The 22408-nt window shown below is 41.4% G+C and overlaps 1 protein-coding gene across 2 annotated transcripts in view; it reads left to right on the top strand.

Annotated features, from left to right (window-relative positions):
- The first annotated feature begins 2427 nt into the window (after window positions 1–2427).
- Window positions 2428–22408, top strand: part of plekha7b (pleckstrin homology domain containing, family A member 7b) — a 66129-nt gene continuing 46148 nt past the window's right edge. For both annotated transcript variants that reach the window (XM_053435679.1, XM_053435760.1), the window contains exons 1-3: window positions 2428–2868; window positions 2986–3062; window positions 3203–3260. In XM_053435679.1, the coding sequence (XP_053291654.1) occupies window positions 2786–2868; window positions 2986–3062; window positions 3203–3260 (218 nt within the window). In that variant the 5' untranslated portion in view covers window positions 2428–2785. The remainder of the gene's footprint in view (window positions 2869–2985; window positions 3063–3202; window positions 3261–22408) is intronic.

Below are 22408 nucleotides of genomic sequence, written 5' to 3'. Positions count from 1 at the left end.
TTCCAGGAGAGGACATCTGAGATCCGATGCACCTTATTATTATCTGAGGGATTTTTACACACTGTCTGATAAACATTCCGACACTAAAGGCAAGGGGTAGTGATGGATAAGGTTTTCTTTAACAAGTTAAGTCTTTCATTCTCACTTTCCACCTTAAAACTATGAAATGAACTGAAATATGAACTAGTTCAGAATTTAAATGGTGAACTATGAAATTGAAATATTCATGTTTACTTGTATGAACTGAACTTTGAACTAGTTCATGAGAGTAGTGAACTTGCACAACACTGAGTATTTATGGTGCTCCAGCTACCCTGTGCTTCATTTAGCAGGACTGGTTGAGGCAAAAACAAGTTCCTCCCGCACCACATATCACCAAACTTAAAGTGTTAGTGTGACAGTCGAATAACCCAGGTCGTATTTATGCCTGTTGCAGAGTTCGATCAATCCTCGCTTGACCTTACAACACAGGCAGCACTGTGTCTTCTTTAAATCTGTTGCAATCGCCTGCAGCTCAGGATTCACTCTCTATTCCTTCAAAATAAAATACAGATGTGGGTGTAGGTACATGGAAATCCAACATACTTAGCAAGTGGAAGGTTTTGGGCCAGAATTAGCAACTGGAATGGATGCTGGTGGAAGGTTTTTCACTGTGATTGGATCAGGTGTAGATCCAAGATTCAAAACTTATCGTCCAGTAATGCAGGCATCAATGGATTCTGCTCTACTCGGTCCTTTATGAAGACATGTGCATTTCTTATGTTATATATTTAGTAATTTGCATGTATTCCTTAATTTGTCACTCTTCTGTAGACCTGTCATACTTGATGATTCCTTTCTTGTGTCCTTTAGGAAGAAAAAGTTGCATGCAAGGTTAGAAACATAAACTCGAGCAGAGGAAATCCATTTCTTCTTTGACTTTTCTGTCAAGTAGATATGATGTTAAATGATTTACCACAAAGGGGTTTCTGCAGCTGTACGATAATGGATTTTGAAAGGAAGTGTTTTATCTCTCACTATCTTTGAAGTACAGTGCCTTAAACCACGAGAGAATGTTTCAATGAAGCTCCCCGGAATGGAAATCACAGATCAAATATTTATAGCAGATGTTTGCTGCTCCCTGCCAACTGACACAGCTTTTTACTTTCACAAAGGTAATTCTGTAAGCTTCACCTCGTAGGAAACACAAGAGGAATCTCTTCATGGCTGTGTTGGGATAACTTTTGTTCTCACACGGTTACAGCACTTAAAGTTATATGGACGTAATCATAATAATGGTAATTATGTAAGAGGGCGTGACACGATGACGTCTAACCTTCCTGCTTCTCTTCTGGTGTTTGATGCTCAGCAAAATAAAAACTGTGCCACCACTACTGTGACTTTGAATGTTTCTTGTCCTCACACAGCCCCTGCTTAAAATTAATGGGCAGCAATGGTAATTTGGGCAGGTCTGTTTGATGCCGTGTAAGCATTATTGTAACCTGTCACGGCCGGGGAGGCTCTCTGTCCTCAGTGTGACTGCAGTCAAGGTGACGTGAGCCTGACAAACTGCAACTGAACCATCCAGGACAATTTATGCACAGACACACACACCTGCAGATGAGCTCTGCTACAGTGACGAATCTGTATATATATATATATATATATATTTCTGCGTCATAAACTTTCTCTATACAAATTATTGTAAAAGTCTTCATCCGTTTCTGGCTCACAAGTGTAACTGTGCATTTTCATTGTAAACTTTGCCTTTAGTGGATTACATAAGATTGTATAGATCTATACATAGACTGTATAGAAAATGCTTTGTTGTGGTAACACTTTTAAAATTGCCATAAGTAAGAGACACAGATTCTTCACGTTGGATTTTCACAGTCTTTCATCATGACTCAGAAAATTGATTAACCCTTCACCAGTTTAAGTTGATGCCATCTGGGTTAAAATGCAGACAAACCTCTTGACCAACATCTGACCCTTTTTTGTCTGTTGTCTTATTAATCCTGTACCTGTACAACATTTCCTCTGTTAGCTATTTGGATGACTTTGCTCTAAAACAGCCCCAGTCACAAAGGACTGAGAACTAATGGGCTACTTTTAATTTCCCAGTCCCCCTCGGACATGGCTGTGTCTCGTCTCTTATAAGCCTGTGATGAAACTGTTCTTGGAGGATGCTTAGTTAATCAATTCTTCCAACGCACACACACGCAGGCATGCACACACACACACCCACACACGCCCGCACACACCCACACACGCCCGCACACACGCGCGCACACACACACACACACGCACTCTCTCTCTCTCTCTCTCTCTCTCTCTCTCTCTCTCTCTCTCTCTCTCTCTCTCTCTCTTTCTGTGCACTGCAGCTCAAACAGAGATAAAACTGCAGGTTCAATTCTTTCACATACTCAGTACATTAATATCCCCTGTTTTGCTTTAGTGCGGTTACACTTTCACAGACATGTTTTTGGATCACATGGCTGCAGGCGTGTTTCTCTTAATGCTTCACGTGTGTGACTGACAGAGTCTGAGCTTGATGTTTAACCAGCAGCAGCAGCACCGCCTCTCGTGGGAAACAGGTTAGCTCGAGCTCCCATTACAACACACTGGTGGGAGCCCCGGTGGAAGTCTGCCGCCGCCGTCGCCGCTGCCCACTGAGGGTTTCTTCCCCTTTAAAACAAACTATGCAGCCCTAGCGGTGGATGTTGCCCGGGCTCCCTGGAAGAAAGTCTGCGGGCTGGAGAGAGGGGGCGACAGGGGGGACCAGCCGAGGCGGAGACGAGGGATCATGGCGGCCCCTCTAGGACGGGACACCCTACCTGACCACTGGTCGTACGGAGTTTGCCGAGATGGCCGCGTCTTCTTTATCAAGTGAGTGGCCGCCACTCGCCCGCGGACCCGTAACGAGTCATTAGTAACGCGGCGTGGAGGAGGTTTAGCGGCTCCATTTCCTTTATTATCGCTCAGTAACAGGTGTCTCTCTTGCAGCGATAAAACTCGTAGCACCACTTGGCTACATCCGCGCACTGGTGAGCCGGTGAACTCGGGACACATGATTCGCTCAGGTACGAAAGGGGGGGGGGACGGAGGTTTCTGCTGCAGCGCGGGTTTCTTTCTGTCAGTTTTCTGTCGGTTTTTCTGTCTGTTGTGTGTTTGTGTGTGTGTTTGTGCCACTCGTTTCAGCGTGTGTTTGTTCGCCCTGCAGACTTGCCCAGAGGATGGGAGGAGGGCTTCACGGACGAAGGGGCCAGCTACTTCATCAAGTGAGTGGCTCGTGAGCGTTGTTGTCAAGAAAAATCTGATCTCAATAAGCTGCTTTACATTGTGTGTGTGTGTGTGTAAGAGAGAGAGTGAGTGAGAGAGAGAGAGAGAGAGAGAGAGAGAGAGAGTGAGAGAGAGAGTGTGTGTACTTTTACTTTGGCTTTTTTACTGGTCCTCATTATTTCCAACTGTTTGATGGTTTAGGACTTTGTTTAGGTTTAGGACTAGAAATAGGTTCAGGTTTAGGTTTGTAGTAGTGATGGTTAGAGTAAGGGGCTAGGGAATGCATTATGTCAATGAGAGTCTCACAACTATAGAGAGGCAAGTGTGTGTGTGTGTGTGTGTGTTGGTGTGTGTGTGTGTTGGTGTATGTGTGCTATCCCACTCTCTTCCTCTGCTAACACGCTGGATTTGCTGCCACCGCACACTGAAACGAAACAGTCCCGGGTTGTGAACGCACCGTTTCATCTGGTAACATGCGTGTAGGTCTCATGACAAATGACCCGGACACATGGATGCACACACTGGGGTTCCATCTGATAGGTGAAACCAATTTTCTCCGGCCGCACTGTGAATGGAGAGTGGCGGTGCCGAGCAGGACAGGAGGAAGGAGGGCTATTAACATTCTCCTCACATCCTCCATGCAGGACCTCTACTCTCTCCATTAGATAGGTGCATAGCCCTGATGTGTGCGTGCGTGAGTGTGCGTGGCAGTGAGAGAGAGACTGCAAAGGTTGCAGGAGAGGGGTGGGACCATGTGGTGACAGAGATGTATGGGATGATTGCATTATTGAGGCGGAGGGGACAAGAATTCCCAAAGTCACACACCACACTGTGAAGTCTTTTTTATTTGGTTAGATTTCCACGTTTGTCTCACAATTATACTTAATGATAATAACAATAGGAACAAGTAGAAGGACACCCTGAGAGCACACCCCTCCACCGCGGCTGATTGGCCACTTTATTACCATATTGCATATACATATGTAGAGATCAGCTACATCCAGATCATTATTCAAATCAACACCAAGCTACACCTGTTCATAGATATTAACAATCTACACCTGCCTTTTTTTTCACATATAGATCTTTGCTTTATCTCTGGAGAAATGCATTAAAACGTCTGCAAGGTCAAACAAAGTGACAAAAAAATCCCTTGATCTGCCCCATAATCAAAACCACTCCAAAAGGGAATGGGCTCCCATCCACCAAGTTTCAATAAAATGGGTTCAGTTTTACGCGATTCTGCTAAAAAACAAACAAACAGACAAATAGCAGTGACAAAGGAGAAAATAATGAAACAATCACATCTCTAAAACACACACTACATAACTCCGCCGAGGCAGAAAAACAATCCTACACGGGATTATCTAGTTCTTAAAGTAGAAATATAAATGAAAAACATTCTGGATCCACCCCTTAATCCGCAGTTTGGTGGAAATCCCTTTTGTAGTATTTGAGTAATCCTGCTAACAAACCAGCAAAGACACTCCTCGGTGGATGTAGTGAAATAGCACAGAAAACAGTAAAGGTAATTGTAAAATAATGAATTGAGTGAACACATAAATGCCACATAAAGTCAGTTACAGATAACCTAATTAAACAGAAGCCAGACTGTAAAAAATAAGTATCAAACAATGTTTTAAAACCAGACAGTGAATATTGTCTTTGAGGTTCCTCATGTAAAATATTCCAGAGGTTTGACGCCCTATTAGTTAAAGCCCTGTCACCCCTGGTGTTCAACCTTCATGAGGATATGACCATCAGGGTCTTGTGTGAAGACCTCCAGCTACAGGCTGTGAGGAGTGATTTAGACGCTCAGTAACTCAGTGCCACGCAGGGCCTTAAAAGTCAAGAGTAAAATTTAAAATCCAATCTGAAAGGATCGGCAGCCAGAGAAGGGAGGCTGAAGTAGGCCAGGGCTCAACATTAAGATTAGTGTCTTTATACGGGACAAGTGGATTTCTTTATAGGGCAAGTGTAAAACAAATGTACTTGTCCCACCAGACAAGTTTAAAGTAATGTACAAAGAATGTCTTTTCCCTTTATGTGCCTCACAATCATGGCTGTATACACCACTGAGGTCACCCAAGGTCCGGACCTCAGTCGTTTACTCACATTGAATAATAAAAGTAATTGCCAAAACGAACTCTACTGTGGTGCAGCAAAGTGGTTCTTTGAATATGTCAGCAAACTGGATAGATATAGTTGATACCACCAAAGGGGGATGCAGTTAACTTGAGAATTTTTCTTGCTGACTACTTGTGGTTCAATGTCTTTCATCGATGTGAGGAGCCAAGATGAGGAGACTGAGAAAAAGAGAAAGACAGAACGGGATAGAGATGAGAGAGGAAGAGCAGGTACTCTGCAAAACGTGAAATCAAAGTGAGATGAATCTTCTTAAATCTTCTTTTATTAAAGTTAACGTTCTAAATGTTCAAATTTCCGACTATCGATTTGGAGCAATCTATTTTCCCCCCCAAATGTGCTCAACTCAGAATGGCTTGACCGACCAGTGAGGAGTTCATCCAAGTCTACTGCAGCGTAGAAACCCTTCAGGCTGTGCAGCCCGGCCAGTTGCCAAAGAAAGCACTCAGAAGAATAAGTGTTACCACTGCACCGTACGATTCAAAGAGAGAAAGAAATGTGTGCAAAGCAAATGTGAACACACAGAGACAGAAATATGCCTTTCCACCGTTTTTGTTAGATTTATAAAACCTCTATGACAGTCATTATTGAATGTCAGAAGGATGATCAATAATTAATCTATAGAGCTCATATAGAAAGACTTAAAAAAGTGCTTCACAAATCAGTGGCAAATGAAAAGACAGTTAACAGAGAAGTAATAGCTGGAATGTATATAATAAGAATAATTAATTTCAATATTAAACGAATAATATAAAATTAAGTATACAGTATAATGCACTCTGCTGAGTGTCTTAATGGTGTGTGGTATTATTAATAAAACTATATTTTACTGTAACCTCTTTAGTAAAATTCACATTCCTCAAAAGGTCATTGCCGAGATCTGATAGAGGAGATATGCTCATGCTTTTGTATTTGTTAAAAGTCAAGCTGCCGTGTTTGGCACATCCTGAAGTTGTGCAATCAAGTTGTGTTTACGGGATGTAAACACTGTAACCGCTGTATTACAATAATCCAGATGAGACGTGACAAAAGCATGAATCACTCTTTGAAGATCATTAAAAGAAATAAACGCTCTCAAGTGGATAAGGCAGAACTGTGCCGGTCTTAAACCGTGGGATCGGAGAAACTCCAAACTCCAGCTTTCATTTCCATCTGCTTTCTGTTGTATTGGTTTTAAACTGTGGGTATTTGTGTGGTTTCTGGTCTGTCGCTATCACTGTGTATCAGACGGTTACTGTGAGAGAAACCAGGCCACGGCAGCTTCCATAAAATCATGCTGAAATCAACTGGATAAGTCAGCCTGAAAGTGATTTCCAGAACACTGCAGTGGAGACTTGAATTCCTCTTTGGAGCTGGAATCTTTTTGAATTAGTGACTCCTCCTTCAGTAGCTTGTTTAACATTTTGCACAGTTCCACTAGCCATAGTCCTGTCATAGCCCTTTTTGTTTGCCCCATTGGTTCCAGACAGAAGGCCTGTATGGGGGGGATTTAGATCCACAGAGCTGCCGTTTCTCTGCTGTTGATAGTTCCTGGCAGTGCCTGCTACACAGAAATAAGTATGAGCAGTCAAATCAATTAGTCCGTAATAGTTATTTAAAAAATCCATCTAGTCAGGGATTTAAAAATTACAAATCATAAATAGAGGTCGCACTTAATCCAACAAATTGATGTCGATAGTCACTTGGAAAGACATGCTGGCATCAAAATGTGTGCTGGAAAACAAACAAACACAAAGTGGTTTCGACTAACAAATTTGTTGCTGCTGACACTTATATTGTGTTTAGCATAAAGGTGGCCTTTGTGTGTCCCTTGTTCAATCACTGTCTTTCTCAAAGAAGCCAGAACAATGCAACAGTGAAGTTGTGTGATATATGGTGGCCTAAATGTCAGGGCGGTTAAATCAGGCGTCTACTTGTTGCCCAGATGGATGGTAGAAGGATCCTGTTTTGCTCCGACTCTCTGCGTGACTCTTTGTTGCTGAGGGCTTCTTGGAGTCAAACAGTGAACAGGAACAAAACAACACTATTCTCGTGTTTTCAGGAGGTTTATCTTGAGCACAGTTGACAACTTTCCACCTTCTCTTGGTTTGTTCGCCAGAATGGGTGAAAGCTGGGTCACTATTTGCATTACCTGTTTTCATTGAGGTTTCTGTGTGTGTGTCAGAATGATACCTCTAAAACTACAACAGATTTACATAGAACTTTATGGAGTGGGGAGGCATGAGCGGAGGAAAATCCAGTATAGTTTGGCATTGGATCCGAGAACTTCCTTTCGCTTTCTTTAAAAATGGCAAGATAACATCAACAGAGTTATGTGCTCTAGTTTGTGATGTAATTGAATCTTGAAAAATACGGTGACATCTAGGTTCAAATTAAATGTCTCTGAAACAAAGACGAATCATACAATTTCAACCAAAAACGAACATAAACATGAGTTTGTATGAAGCTCATTGACTATGTTATTGTGTCATATTAATATTGAGAAAAATATCTAACATAGTCACACTATTAAGTTGTTGTCCATGTCAGGCAGGTCAAAGTATAATGCACAGAAATAGCAGTAATACTAAAAACCTAAATTGTTTATAAAACTTTATTAGATTGCTGATAGATAAACTGATCAATCTTTGTTTCATTCTTGAAGCAGTGCAACAGAGAAGTTGGTCGGTTTTCAGGGTTCAGGAGAGAAATGGATAATTGATGTAAAACATGTTACGTGCACAAACTATTCATTAGAACTCAGTGAGGAACATTTAATGTAATTTTCCTATTGTGGGTGATTTTATCTGTGGTGGTTTATTTGATTTACTGGGCCCAGAGATGAAGCCATGATGATAATGGTGTTTCTATATGTGTCCCTTGTGTCTATGAGGTAATTATAGGACGTGCCGCTTGCGTCGAGCTGTAAGAGTGACACGGACCAGGTTAATGTACTCAAACTTTGGTTTTAAAACATGAGTTGGTTTTGATTAAAGATTTAAAACAGGAATAAACAGCTTAGGTGCCTGACTTAATGTGATATTTAAAAAATTGTAAAGGGACAGGACAACTTGGACTTTGGCCATATTTTTCCGACGTAACTTTTTAGTTAGTTAGTTAGTTTTAGTCTTTTTAGTTTTGAACTAAACCACTGACTTGAAGTGATCAACTGACTTTTAGCATGAAGCATGTAGGTTCTTTCATATAAACTAGTGTCGTCCAAACCCCTTTTTTCTTCTGACCTCTCCATTGTCCAGGAAAAACACAGACACAAACTCTAGCAGGAAGTCGACACGGAGCAGCCGTGTCAACAGTCGGTAGATTTGGTTTTATGTTGATGGTGGAATTCAGTTGGATACAAAGGAGGGATTGTTCAGACCCCGTATTTATTTACCTATCGTCCTTTTAGCCACCCTGACCAGTGTTTGCTTTACAAGAAGTGTAGCGAGTTAAAACCCTTTTCAGTTTCTCAACTCACACTATTTAAGATTTATTCATGATAAAATATTTGCATACGTTTTTGTAACTGTACTTTTGATACACTTGCATTAACAAATCAATAGAGTGAGTGAACTGTGAAGATGGGAGGAGGGGATTGTCAGAGCTGAGGGGCGAGGCCTGTTGTCATCTGTGGAGCAGATTGAGATGGAGTGTGTCTGACTATCATACTTCTTGCAAAGCTCCAAGGAAGTGACCCAATTTGGAAATAATCTTCCACAGTCATTGTACTTTCAATCCAAGAAGATAATATGCTGCAGATGAAACTGTTCTGTGTGGCTGGCCTGTGTGTTGAGGTCCACAGGTGTAATTGCTTATCTATGATCAAGCTATTAGAAAGCACAAGATATGTGTAACTAATTCTAAATTAAAGTATAACTCTAAGTTAAGCTTCTTTTTCAACTTAAAGCAGTAGACTTCATCTGTTATAAACCTTAATGTGCTCTGATATATCAGTCAAATACATCAGTCTGTTAGCTAAATATGAATATGAATATTATTAAGAAGTTGTGTTAAGTAACTTTCTCATAAAAGGAATCCAGTTCAATTAGGTTTATTCTCCAGCACATTCGTGGCACTCAGGAAATGTGCAATTCTATAGCTCCCTGAGGGAAAAAATGTCCCCACTGAGGTACAATGGCATCCTGTTGAGGACACAGTTCACATTGTTGAGTGGACTTACAATAGCTGTGGGACAGTCCAGGAACAAGTGTCTGATAACCACCCTAAAACTCACAAAAATGGATTCCCCTGTTTCTGTGTCAACTCTCAGGAAATGTGATGAGCCCATCGATATTTCGTTGTTAGATCTTTAGTGGTGTTTTGGGTGTTTGTCCGGTCCCCTGCTGCTTGAACTTTTAGGTTGTGCTTGCATCTTTTTAACTAGCTGACTATATTTGTTGTGGACAGAGTGGATTAATTAGCCATGGGATGTTTTGGGTGCGTTGAAGCAGGGCATTTTAATAGATAAAAATGAGCCTAGAATCCGTACAGGCCCTTATCTCAAGGCTGACTTAATGAAGGTTACTTTTCTACAAACAGAAAATCCATACATCACTGCAGAATTAAAAACATCATTGCGAAAAAGAGCGGACAGAAACTAGCCCCAAGGTCCTAACCATATTGCTAACTCAAGCACAGACGTGTTGGTGATCTTTGTGCTCTGTCTAGAAAAATAATTGAATGTCCGTAAAAAAAAGTGTTTCCAAAGCAATTTCTGCCTCCATTCTGAGTTTCAATATTCTACCCTTGACACTGGATGCTGACCTTTAGTTTGAAAGTGAAGTAAAACTTCCCTCTGAAGCTTCTTTTCAGATATGAACTGGAGTCCAGACACCACTTCAGAGTGAGTCCATGTGAGGATACAGCTGGAAAATGAAAGGAAAAGTCACAGTGAGTGATTGGGCGTGTTGGAGTCATTACACACAGTGGACCCAAAACCGGAAGAATATAAATATCTCAGGATGAAAGAGAGGTTCCAAGAGGTTGTAAACAAAAAGACCAGATTTCAGCAGCAGCATTCTCCTTCACACTCTACCCGAGCACCACCTCTTGACTGTGAACGTGTCTGACTCGGACAATCTCTTGCTGCAGTCTTCATCTGTGAAAGGCAAACTCCTACTCCCAAGTTTCACACTGGACATTGACTCAAACTTTTAAAGTGAGGTAAAACTTCCTGGTGTTTCTTTGTTCAGGGCCACGTCACTTGACTACAATGGATTTAGGATATGACTTTGGTTTGACAGACAACACTTGTCAAGTGTTTTCCCAACTGGTCCAGCTTTGGGCTCAGGCAGGAAGACGGTGCATTCAGTCGTTTCTTCTTCTTTTTTCAATTCTTCCAAGAAGCAGCAGAAACTCACCTGTGATGTAACTAAGTCATTCTTTACTTAAAAAAGTTGTCAATGCTCAGAGTAAGACTGTGACTATGACCTCAAACTTTAAATTGTAAGTGAGTGTAATAGATGCGACTGACTGCTGTTAGATTTGCTGAGTAGCCTCATGTTTGCACTAAGGACTGTGTGGGTAAAGGAACGTTGCTTGGTAATCTTTGTCGAGTGCCATGGGAATGAAGAAAGACTTAAAAAAAACAACATCAATGAATGCCAATTACTAACAGTCTCACTTCACTCCTCACTGAGAGTCCACTTAAGAAGGGCCATCCATGTGGATACTGATATAGAAACGGTTATGTTTAGATCTATTGTGTTTACTGAGAGAGTGATCGTGTGTAAACAGTGTTTGGAAGTTACAGACAAGCAGGTACAGATGAAAGTGTGTATGTCATTAGGCTCGTCCAAGTAGAACTTTCTGTCACAGATGTTTGATTTAATCAGATCCTAGAACACCAACAGCTTTCCTACTGTACTTGTGCTCCAGGGAGTGAATACTAATTACATATTTATACAGTGCAGGTGTCAGAGACTCAGATGCAGTTTCTACATTTTCCAAATCATTTCACACTGTCTCACACTTTCCAAGTTTCCTGCTTACTGTGAGAAATGACTTGGGCACATTGCAGACTGTGTTGCATTTGCCCTACAAAGGATTTGCCCTCACAGGGTCCCTGGGGGTGCTGTGGGTACCATGTTCCCTAAAGCTGTGTCTTCAGACTCTTACAGCATCACTTTATATAGATTGTATCCCTCTGAATTGAAGAGGGGCCGACACAGTGGTTAAGTGGGAGCGTTTCCATGCTCTCCTAGTGTCTGTAAGGGTTTTCTCCACCTCTTGTCCATAGGTGTGAATGTGAAGGGTTGTTTGTCTCTGTATGTCACCCCTGTGTTCGCTGGCTGTTCAATAGTGTAATGTCAGTAGGGATTAACTCCAGTCACCCCATGACCCGCATTGGAAATGTGGTATGGATGGATGGATGAATTGAAGAGTAACTGACTGTACTGTAGGATGCACTGACACTTGTACTCTGCATCAACAGACATTGACTTAAGGCGTAGAGGAAACCACAGCTATTATATGCAGTGTTAATATAGCAAATATTTATATCAGGGACTTTCTAAATGGATTCATCCGGTTTTTACTGAATCGGCTCTTTGCCTGTAGAATTTGTGTAATGCGACTATCATTGTTTGATTGATTTTTGTTTGACAGGTTTCAGTTTACAGCAGAGGTGGCTGATAATCAGCTTAAGCATGTCGACATTCAAATTAGCAAACAAGCTTTATAATTTCATTCAGCCCGATGAAGCAAATGTACATATTAATCATATGTTAAACATATTTCAGTTTTGCACTCAAAGAAGGAATAAAGTAATCTACCTGCTAAATGGACCCGTTCTCAAGATCTTCCACTGTGGCTCCACTTAGATGCATTTTGTCATTTGGTGACATTTTCTTACTCATCCATGGTTGGTACAAGGAATGATATTATGTGACACACAGATATATTTGGATAACATCTGATTTGGATGTAATTTGCACGTGTTGCACCAAAGTGGGCCTTTATTATGAATTATATTAAGTCCAGAACCTCTGGTATTATCATATTCATCAATCAGTTTTCCTTTTTCCTGTTGTTTCATACCCACATGGCGTCTGGTCATGGTTTGCATCTGTTATCCAAATCACTTTACTTTACTATGTGTACAGTTCAGTCCCTCTCTTTTCTAGCTTCCCTCGAGCAGTTTGTTGAGACAGTGACCTTCAGCTGAAAATAGATTCTACAAAATGGTTGTGTCATTCTTGACAGGCAGAGTGTGGATGGATCCGATTACTCCTGTTTTTTTCTTTGCAAAAGATGACAGGCGAATAGAAAACACCAAACTCCTGTACCATGTCGAGGGCTTAAGTTAGACAGACTTCCTGTCTATATGCTGAAAAGCACCTGCTGGCTGATGATTGTATTCTGAAGGAGGATTCTTATTATTAACATTATACTGGGGTTGTGGCAATTCGACTTTTTTTTGCCATTGAAGAATGAAGCTGAAGCTGAATCACAAGAGATGAGCTGTAAACATATGTGCTCTTAAGCCATTTTTACTGCAGCGTACAATTCCTGCTGTTTGACAAACACAACCTGCTGCTTGTTGCAATTCTCTTCCCACCATTGAACCATGTTGCAGTGCAGGCAATGAAAGTGGTGAATGATCATGCCGAATGGATTTCAAGGTCAGGAGAAGAGCAAATTGATCTTTTGCGTCATCATAGAAATAATAATAGATTGAATACGTAGTAATAAAATATAATATGAAATATAAATAATGTGATGATGGAGTAATGAGAGCGCGAGATTGGTTCTCTCTCTTTCTGCCCCCCCCCCCCACACACACACAAACACACAAACTATATATGTAACCTTATTAACACTTCAGTCTCCTACAACAGACGCATATAGACACAACCTTGCCTTGAAGCATGAACCATTAATCCCGTGAAGATGGCAGCAGCGCACATACTTACAGCATCTTTAACAGCAGATGCGTTAATACTGAATCTGATATAAGGATTCATGGCTATGCAATTTTAAATGGGATGTTGGTGAGGTAGCGAGTCCTGTAGGGTGATTTACGTTGACCATTTGTCATTATCAGTAGGTCCTTGTATCATGTTTAAAGCGTGTACGGCTATTATGTCTGTGCATCTGTCTTGTCTGTCCGCTGGTGAGACGGCCTGTCCCTTCACTTGAGGCCAAAACGATTTATAAACAGAGCTGTGTTGTCAATATCACGTTCGCGGTAACTTATCACAAGGCCTGTGACAGTTAGACAATACAGACTGTTTGCTCCTGTCGGCGGCCTACAAATAGACAGAGGTTAAAGTGGACTGAATAAAAATGATGGAAACAAAGAGCAGATTGAGAGAGCTGTACAGTGGGCAGTTGTGCTGAAAGGAAGCTTTCCATCAGGACTTGGATGGACTTGCAATATTTAACCTGCAATGAATGAATACATAAAGAGCTGTGGACCTGAGGTGTGCTCTGTACGATGATATACATTCTCTAGAACGAGTCAGTCACTGTCCAGACAGCTTTGAGCTGGTTGTCCAGTCAGAGCTGGAGCTGGAGCAGGAGTCAGAGCAGGAACAGAGCAGATGAGATGCCCGGGCTGGGATGGGGACCTGCTGCTGCAGCTGCCTGCCCCTCGGTCAGGGGTCTGACTCAGCTGATCATGAAACAGAGCTGGTGTCTGAGCTGGAGCCCTCCAGTTTGGAGGAGGAGGAGAAGCAGATTGAGACAAGGTAACACTGGTTTAATGGTATTACACAGTAACATTTAAGCTGCTGCTTTGTGTGAAATAGAGGCTTTAATACACCAGATGTACTATAATAATGTACAGTCAATGTAGCTGGCTTGAAACAAAGAGATGGTCCTAACATTTTAAAACAAAACTTTTATCGTTCAAAACTTTTCATGTTAAAGATAGAAGCTCTGCATCCAAGTAATTTTTCACTGCGTCTCTGGAGGAGAGATCGAGTTCGTATTCCCTCCCTCTGATTGAATTCAGATGACAGTTTTTTTCTGCCGCATTCTGTCAGAGCCTGAGTGCGACTGGAGCCACTGCAGAGAGGAGCAGGTCCCACACTGTTCTCCTCTCACCACACGGAGACAGGGAGAGAACAATTTATTAGTTTAAAGCCACAAAGGTGGAAGATTGATGTTGTATGGAAGGAGAAAGTCTTTCTAGTGAGCATATCTAAGATCCAGCAGTTTCACAGAAGCACCCTTCTCTATTTTGCTCAATAGATTGCAGTGATTGCTGTAAAGGTGATGAGAAATATGAAGGTAATTTAAACGTGAGAAACTCATTTCACCAGTGGAAAATATAATACCGGATATCGTGCTGTGTTGCTTTTTCTGCAAGCACAGGAAATTTCCATTTAGATAAAAAAACACTTGGGTTGGGTACTGCATGAAAAGTATGTTACAGACTTATTACCTCCATTGCTGTTTGCTCTATCAAGAGGATTACTTCAAAAGTACTGAACTGATTTTCTTAAAGCTTGGTAGAAGGATGGACAAGGGCCAAGGAAAAACCCATTAAACCAATCATAGATGTGGACAAAGGGGCAAATCTTGGGTTTTTGCAACATTGTGTTTCTTGACATTTTCACAGATTTCCCAGGGGGTAATTAATGGATTACTATCAGATTATAATCAGGCATATTTACAGGACTGATATATATGGATGTGTGTGATTTGGTGCAGCTTGATTGAATTTAAGGAGACTGTTGGGCCTTGGCGGTGGTAAGCGCCCTATTAGTGCCATTTTAGTTCTACCATGAAACTTCCACTGGGCACTACTATCACACATACATGATACAGGTAAATGTTAAAGTGTTATTATATAAAAGCATCGAAGTTGCTTTACTAATCCATATTGTCTGTGATCAGGATCAAATGACTATGTTTAAGGTCAGGAGAGATAAAGCTCTGCAGTTCTCTCAGCTCTATTGTGCATTTAATATTATTCAAGTCATTGTTAGTGAAGCTACTGAGAAAGTTTATTGGACCAACATGCATCTAGTTTTCAGAAACGCATCTAAAAATGTTTTTCCTTGACTTCAGTTTTCTATGAGGTAATATTTCATTGTTTTTGTTCCATTGTGTGGCCCAAAAAAAACACAATTATAATATGATATAATAGTCACTGCAGTGCATTCATTCAGTAGCTGTGCTTATGTTTGCACACAAGAAACTGGGCTATTGTGAGAAATCAGGTTAAGACAGGAAATGAGGGGGAACAAATCTGAGAAAACAACTTTTAAGTACAAGATGACCTTGGACGCTACTGCACTCCACGGTCCTGTGAGAACAGAAATAGTTCCATGTCCCGATTGTAAAGAAAAAGAGAAACAAGTCTCTCCACTCACAGCTATTTTACAACTTAGCACCGTGAATCGCGATACAGCTTTGTCTTCTTAATCTTACAATTAGGGAATAATCACAAGATTTATTGCAATAACAATAATAATGCTTTGTGGTTTACTCTCCATATATATTGCTTGTCTGAATAATGCAACACTTCAATAAGTTGCAGATTTTGTGTACAAGCCCTGAAATAATGTCTCACTGTGGATTACTTCATTAAATATTGCTGTTTTTGTTTAATAGAATATTGAGTGTGAAAAGACGAATGAAAGTACCATCTGTCTGCTGCTGGCGAGAGCAGATATCCGAGGTTAGGCCAATTCCACTCACTGCAGCATTTATTGAACACATTGACCAAACAGCTGTGTGAGTTCTCGCGAAGCAATCCAATTTAATTTGCTTTAGTGCAGAGAAGCAAGGGATTTTTTTTTTATTCATGTTCTGATTTCATCTCATTTTCAATATTCTAAATCTGTGTGCTGACTTAAGATCCTCGTGAGCAGTTGTCACCTCTAACCCTAATTTACTTAGTGAGATAAAGATCAGAGACAAGATCTGCAGCAAAGATTTAGTTGGGATTTTGACAGTGTATTATATGCTATGGTGTTTTTCTCATGATGATGTCCCCTTTCAGTGAATAATTGAGTCGTGGTGGAATGTGTGCATTGTCAAGTGCTGTTCCTAATGTAGCCACTAGATACTGCTGTTGAGTCTTTGTCTTTTTAATGCAGTATCACATTTGCTTCTATATTTGATATATATCTTTTTTTAACAAGACAGGTAGTGCATGAGTTTCTGTGATTGTCAAGCTTTTAACCCCAACACATGGGTTTGGTAAACAACAACCGGGATCACAACAGTTGAAGAAAGCCATAGAGTGAGGTATGAATGCTGACCTGGCCGTCTACACATCAAGGTAAACCACTGTCATCCGGCCCTCTGCTCTTATCTATATGTCTGTCTGTGGATTATTGAGCGGGCACTGCAGCAGCCTGCCCCTCAGCTACAGTCTGCTCTCCGTCCTCCATCCCCTCTCCCCGGCTGACTGGGACGTGATGTTATAACTTGGGGTAGGGACTGAGGGCTCTGGTTGCAGTAACACTCCAATGTCAGCACTTTGTGTTGACTGTGTGAACACATCTCTCGGCTCGTCTGTGGTCACCACAAAGAGCGGTGGCTTCACAGTTTCTCAACATGTTAAGGTGCTTTTTTCTCTCCACTAAATTCTCTGCAGGGACAGAAAACTATGTAGTGATATTGTTTGATTCCTCCCTAGAGAAGAGAAGGAGAGCTGTGTACTGTAAGTGCTCGGAGTGTAACTGAGTGATGGAGGGTAGAGGGAGAAGGCTGAAACAGCAGATCTACTCCTATCTGATACTCTTTCTGCTCTGTCTAATGCACACCTCCCACTGTGCACTCAGTAGAAACAGGCTCAGTTAATATTCGTTTGGAGAACAGAGAGGGACACTCCTTATTGGTCGTCTTCAGAATAAAGAGAGTTTTGGACATAAGAGACTTTTGAACGGATTTGTCACATCTGGTAAGTAACAAGATAGAAACATTTATGATTGAGAGGATAAATCCTTAATGCTGCCTTTACAGCAACTTCTGTAATTATCGCCTTTCTACTTTAAATCAATCGTACGTGCTTATGCTCCTTCTGGCATCACTATCCTTGCACACAACACAATCACAGCACAAAAGTTTGGTAGTTCATACGGTTCCTTATTGTGGAATGAGCAACTTAGGTTACCAGAGAGGGGTTATCTCTCTCTCTCTTCAAAAACAATTCGCTTACATCTGCCACATGAGTAAATGTGCATGTTAATCTTTTTTCTTGGAAAAGCAATTGCACTGGCCTGTTTAACAAGCAGCCAGTTAGAAAATGAAAAAATATTCTATTCAGATTTTTACCTAATTTGTGGTTCTATTGTTCTTCTTACTAATTTAGATACTTAAAATAAAATCTACACTACATCATACTTTATAGTTTTATAATTTATAAACTGATCATATTTTACATGCTAAACCTAAATCTGCTAGTGAAATGTTTATTACGTCTCAATATGGTGGAATCGTAAATATTTCCCTCTATAATGTGGTACATTATAAATGTACAGAACTGAAAGGCTCAAGTGATTTGTAACTATACCTTGTACGTGTAGTATTTGAGTAAAAGTAATTGGTTACTTTCTACCATTAAGGCTAGTTGGGTTTTTAGTAATGATCCAACATTCAATTGAATATTTTGGCAGCCAAAGGTCAAGGTCCCAGTGGCCTTGCCTGTCATTTGTATGATGTTCATGTTGGAGATTTTCCACGCTCTGTGATGAATTACTGCAATACAGGGCTAATGCACAATTTATATGACCATTGGTGGTGGTTAGACCCAGAGACACGTCGGCCTGGAATCATCTCCGCAGCACTGAGGAGGTCTTTACTTGCAGTGCGAGTGCCTGCGACTCCTGGGGTATGCTAATGAGATGGGAAGGAGAGTGGAGATGGATGAGAAGAGCAGCAGAGGATGAAACCCGGGGGGACGAGGGCAACATCAGCTGGATGCATTACCTGCGTGTTTGTGTGCGTGTGTACGTGTGCAGGTGTTGTCAGTTTAATCTGCAAACTGACTTCCGGAGTCCTTCGCTGCCACAGAAAACATTTTTCACCTGGACCCCCACTCTCTTTATTAGCTTATAGGAGGCATTTGTAGCATGGCACAGTCATCTGTCTCCTTAGCGGCTGGGTTGTAGCCCAGTCATCACTTCCATTTCTCATAACGGCTCCCCAACTCACTCTCCTCTTCAGCTGATCCGGTTGTTGTCTCAGGGTTTCCTATTTAAACAGTTTACAGTCACCGGCTGCATAGTAAAATTACTGAATACATATATTTGTCTTTATTATGTAGCTGACAGGTTATGCCTGTGTAAAATAATATAATATCCTTAGAGGTCATCTCTGCACTCATAGGTACAGCTTCAATTTAGTGATGGATAAAAAATGTCCACTTGATACAAATGGTACCAAATTACTTGCATATAGAGTATAGAATATAGGGCAATGTAGTACAATATAGTACAATGATCAGCACATATTTAATACAATTATCTATTATAAAGTAATATGTCATATTTAGGTTTTAGTGCACTTTCTCTCATTTTCCTCGCATCACTCCCTCATCTTTTTTCTCCTTACTCACTATTGTATTCCCCTTCCTTCCTTCCTTCCTCCTCATTCTCCTTCTCCCCCTGCCTGCTGTACATGCTGTGTATTGCCTGCATGACTGCAGAGGGGATGGAGCAGAGAGGGCGTCCAGTTCAGAGAACAGCTCCGATGGCAGAGCTGTGCTGAGGAATGCATACGTAGAAGAGAGCGGACGAGAGATGAGGAGAGAGAGGGTAGCACTACAGAGAGGAGAGACAATATGAGGACACGGGTTACAGCTAATCCTTTGTAGCTGTGGTTTCACTTTGTGCGTCGGGGCCTCGCCATGATGTAGTGGTTAGTACTGGTTAGGTTGGTTGCTTTAATGACTCCCATCACGAACCTAACGCCAGGGGAGACGGGACAGTTCAGTGATTGCAGGTATTTTTAGCTCCACCTTAGCAGCCCTGCACCAGAGAGGCGGGAAGGAGGATGTTTTGAATGAATCAACGCCACAGTGCTCGGTGAAGGACGTCAGCAACAGCAGCAATACCAGCTGAGACGAGTACACACACACACACACACACACACACACACACACACACACACAATCACACACACACACACACACACACACACACACACACACACACACACACACACACACACACACACACACACACACAGGCACCAACACAGGCACCATTGAGAGGAGCACAGCACAGCACAGCAAATCACAGACCTGCAGCAAACATGCCGGGCCAACCAGGACAGTCGACCGCACACATCCCTCACAGGAGGCAGCCAGTGTATCGGGCGACTCTCAGGTGTGTATCCCAGCCCATCTCTCAACACGTATGTGGGACTCTATCGCTACGTAGCTCGACAGGAGGTGTGTCTGGCAGAGCTCGCCAGCAGCTGCAGGACATAAAGTGCATCGGAGTGCATGCCGTTAAGTGTTTTAAGTAGATGTGCAGGCAGGTGAATTTACATGCATGCTTATGTGTCTGTTTTTGTGTTTTTATGGCATAAGAGGCAGCTGCCTTGTCTTTAGGTTTGTATATCAATGCATCGTAATGGATAGAGATGCACCAGTCCACCTTTTCTGATCCGATTCTGATACTTGAGTTTGGATTTCTGCTGATACTGAAACTAATTTTAATAGCCACAGCTCTTTATTCCTGAATATATTATCATTGTTATTTTTATGCGCAATATATGCACATTATTGTTGTTGCTGTTAACATTTAAATGTACTTCAAGGAATTAATTTGACACACATCCAGGAAGAGTAGAATTTTCTACGTCAACTGCTCTAATGTTTTAAATACTTAAAATACAAATCACATGCACAGTAAGGAATTTTCTACACTTGAGTTAAATAATAAGAGAATTTAAATGACATAATAATTAACTTTTGGGGTTATGGGCTTAAAATTTAATTATTACATATTTATTATTCCTAAAAACATCAGATTATGGAATACAGATCAGTACATGGATCAATGACATCAAACCAACATCCAATACATAACTTCATTATCGGACAGAGAGAGAGAGAGAGAGAGAGAGAGAGAGAGAGAGAGAGAGAGAGAGAGAGAGAGAGAGAGAGAGAGAGAGAGAGAGAGAGACTCACTGCAGTGCCTCATGATCATTGGTCACTGCTTTGTTGATGTCAGCAGATCTGGGATCACTCAGGCTGTTTATTATATACATGGTTAATGTGGGATGTCTGCATAGGTTATTACTGAACAGGCTGTTTGCTGCAGTCCTCCCTCCTCTCAGTGAACCACAGATACATATCTTTAAGGAATGTACATGTTTACATGGAATGGCTCTTAATTCTCAGAACAGCTGCTGTTAGGGCCCAGCCCACACATTGTCACATCTGCTCATAGTAAACTTTTCCATGCACTGGTGTACTACTTTGTTCTCTGTCTGCTGAGAATGTGAGTCGTTTGTATCTCTGACCTTAGCAACACTGCTTTGAGCTCTTTAGATTGTTATATTAGCATAGATGTCAACATTTTACAGCATTAAAGTGAATTGGAAATTTCTGCTGAACATTACCTATATTTATTCGGTGAAATCCAGGGATTAAGTCTACAACTATGATGACATTTCCAGGTGTATCAGCTGGTAACCATTTTTGAGCAGTTCTTTGGTTAATTCTGTCAATTTCTATTGATGGAAACCATGCCATAGATCCAACCACTCACAGATCCACACAAAGGATATCAAGCTTATTATCATTCTGTCAGGGTCTCGATGTCAGTCGCCGCGATAAGGTTACTCAGGCTATTTATCATTCATGCATGTGCTCCCTCAGCGGTCAGCCCACCTGCTGTGCACTCAGCCAAGAGGCAATGGGCCATAAACATTAAACCACAGAAAGATTCACCTATGAACAGTAGATAACTCTGTGGGCCAACTCAAATCAATATTATCGTCATTGCAGGATATAGCAACATGTATAATTTGGGTCTAACCAACATCAATGAGCTTCCTGTGAGTTTTACCAATTCTGTGTGTTGGTCTGTTTTTAATGGATTATGTAATGTGACTTTTGCTTGGTAAGGATTTACTCAGGGTGCTGGATAACATCTGATTTGATGTTCAGTTCCCTAAGTCAGGTCCAGGAACGTTCAGTACAAACCAGTCTCACCCAATCCAGCTCATCCTCTGTTCATCCCTCGACCACAGGCTGAAACGCACCCAAGCACCACAGAATGCCATTTAATGCTTCAATAGAGGTCATGTCTTTTACATGTGGCCTTGAATGGCTGGACCTCCTCAGTCGGAAAAAAATATACTTCTCAATTTGGTGCAGGGGACAGAATACATGGATTAACAGGAATTGGTATCAGAGAGAGGAGGTGACCTCTCCTTAACTCCAGCCATTCTGCACTTTTCCAGGGAGGGCTAATACTTCTAAAAAGAGACATAATGATATCTACCAGAAGGTTGAGGTATTTGAAAAGGGGAGTACATTCTCTGTGTATTGAGAGAGTGACCTTTTAAATTCTCCCAGGTTGAGATTTAGATCAGCCTCTGTGAGTGGGATAGACATTCCGGGGAGGGGACTGTTCTGGTGAAATCTCGATTCTGCTGGCCAGTGGAGAGTTTTCAGGCTGTGCACCAGATGTGTCCGACTGTCTTCTACGGATGTCTGACTTAATAAGCCTACTATGGCTATACGAGGTCTCCCCACCCGCAGCAATCGAGAGCTAAAAATAGCCGTTCAATTCAGTTACCTTCTGCCAGCCGAGTGGAACCTCACCTTATTTATTTAATCCACCTGTTTAATTTCCCTCGTGATAAAATGATGTTCATGCGTTAATGTTCATGCGTTCCGGATTAATCAAAAGGGACAGATGGGAGTGGGTTTCAACTTCATTATTGATCAAATTTTAACATTATTACAACATATCTTCTAATCATGTCAAGACCTTGACCTTTGACCTTTGTTCACCGGAATAGAATCGCTTCTTTTTTTTAGGCTGATTAAATGTTTGTACCAAATATCAAGAAATTCCCTCAAGACTTCCCTGAGATGTCATGT

The sequence above is a fragment of the Pleuronectes platessa genome, chromosome 1 (assembly GCF_947347685.1).
Source record: "Pleuronectes platessa chromosome 1, fPlePla1.1, whole genome shotgun sequence".
In the NCBI taxonomy this organism is placed as follows: Eukaryota; Metazoa; Chordata; class Actinopteri; order Pleuronectiformes; family Pleuronectidae; genus Pleuronectes; species Pleuronectes platessa.
This window is presented reverse-complemented; position numbering and strand designations above follow the sequence as displayed.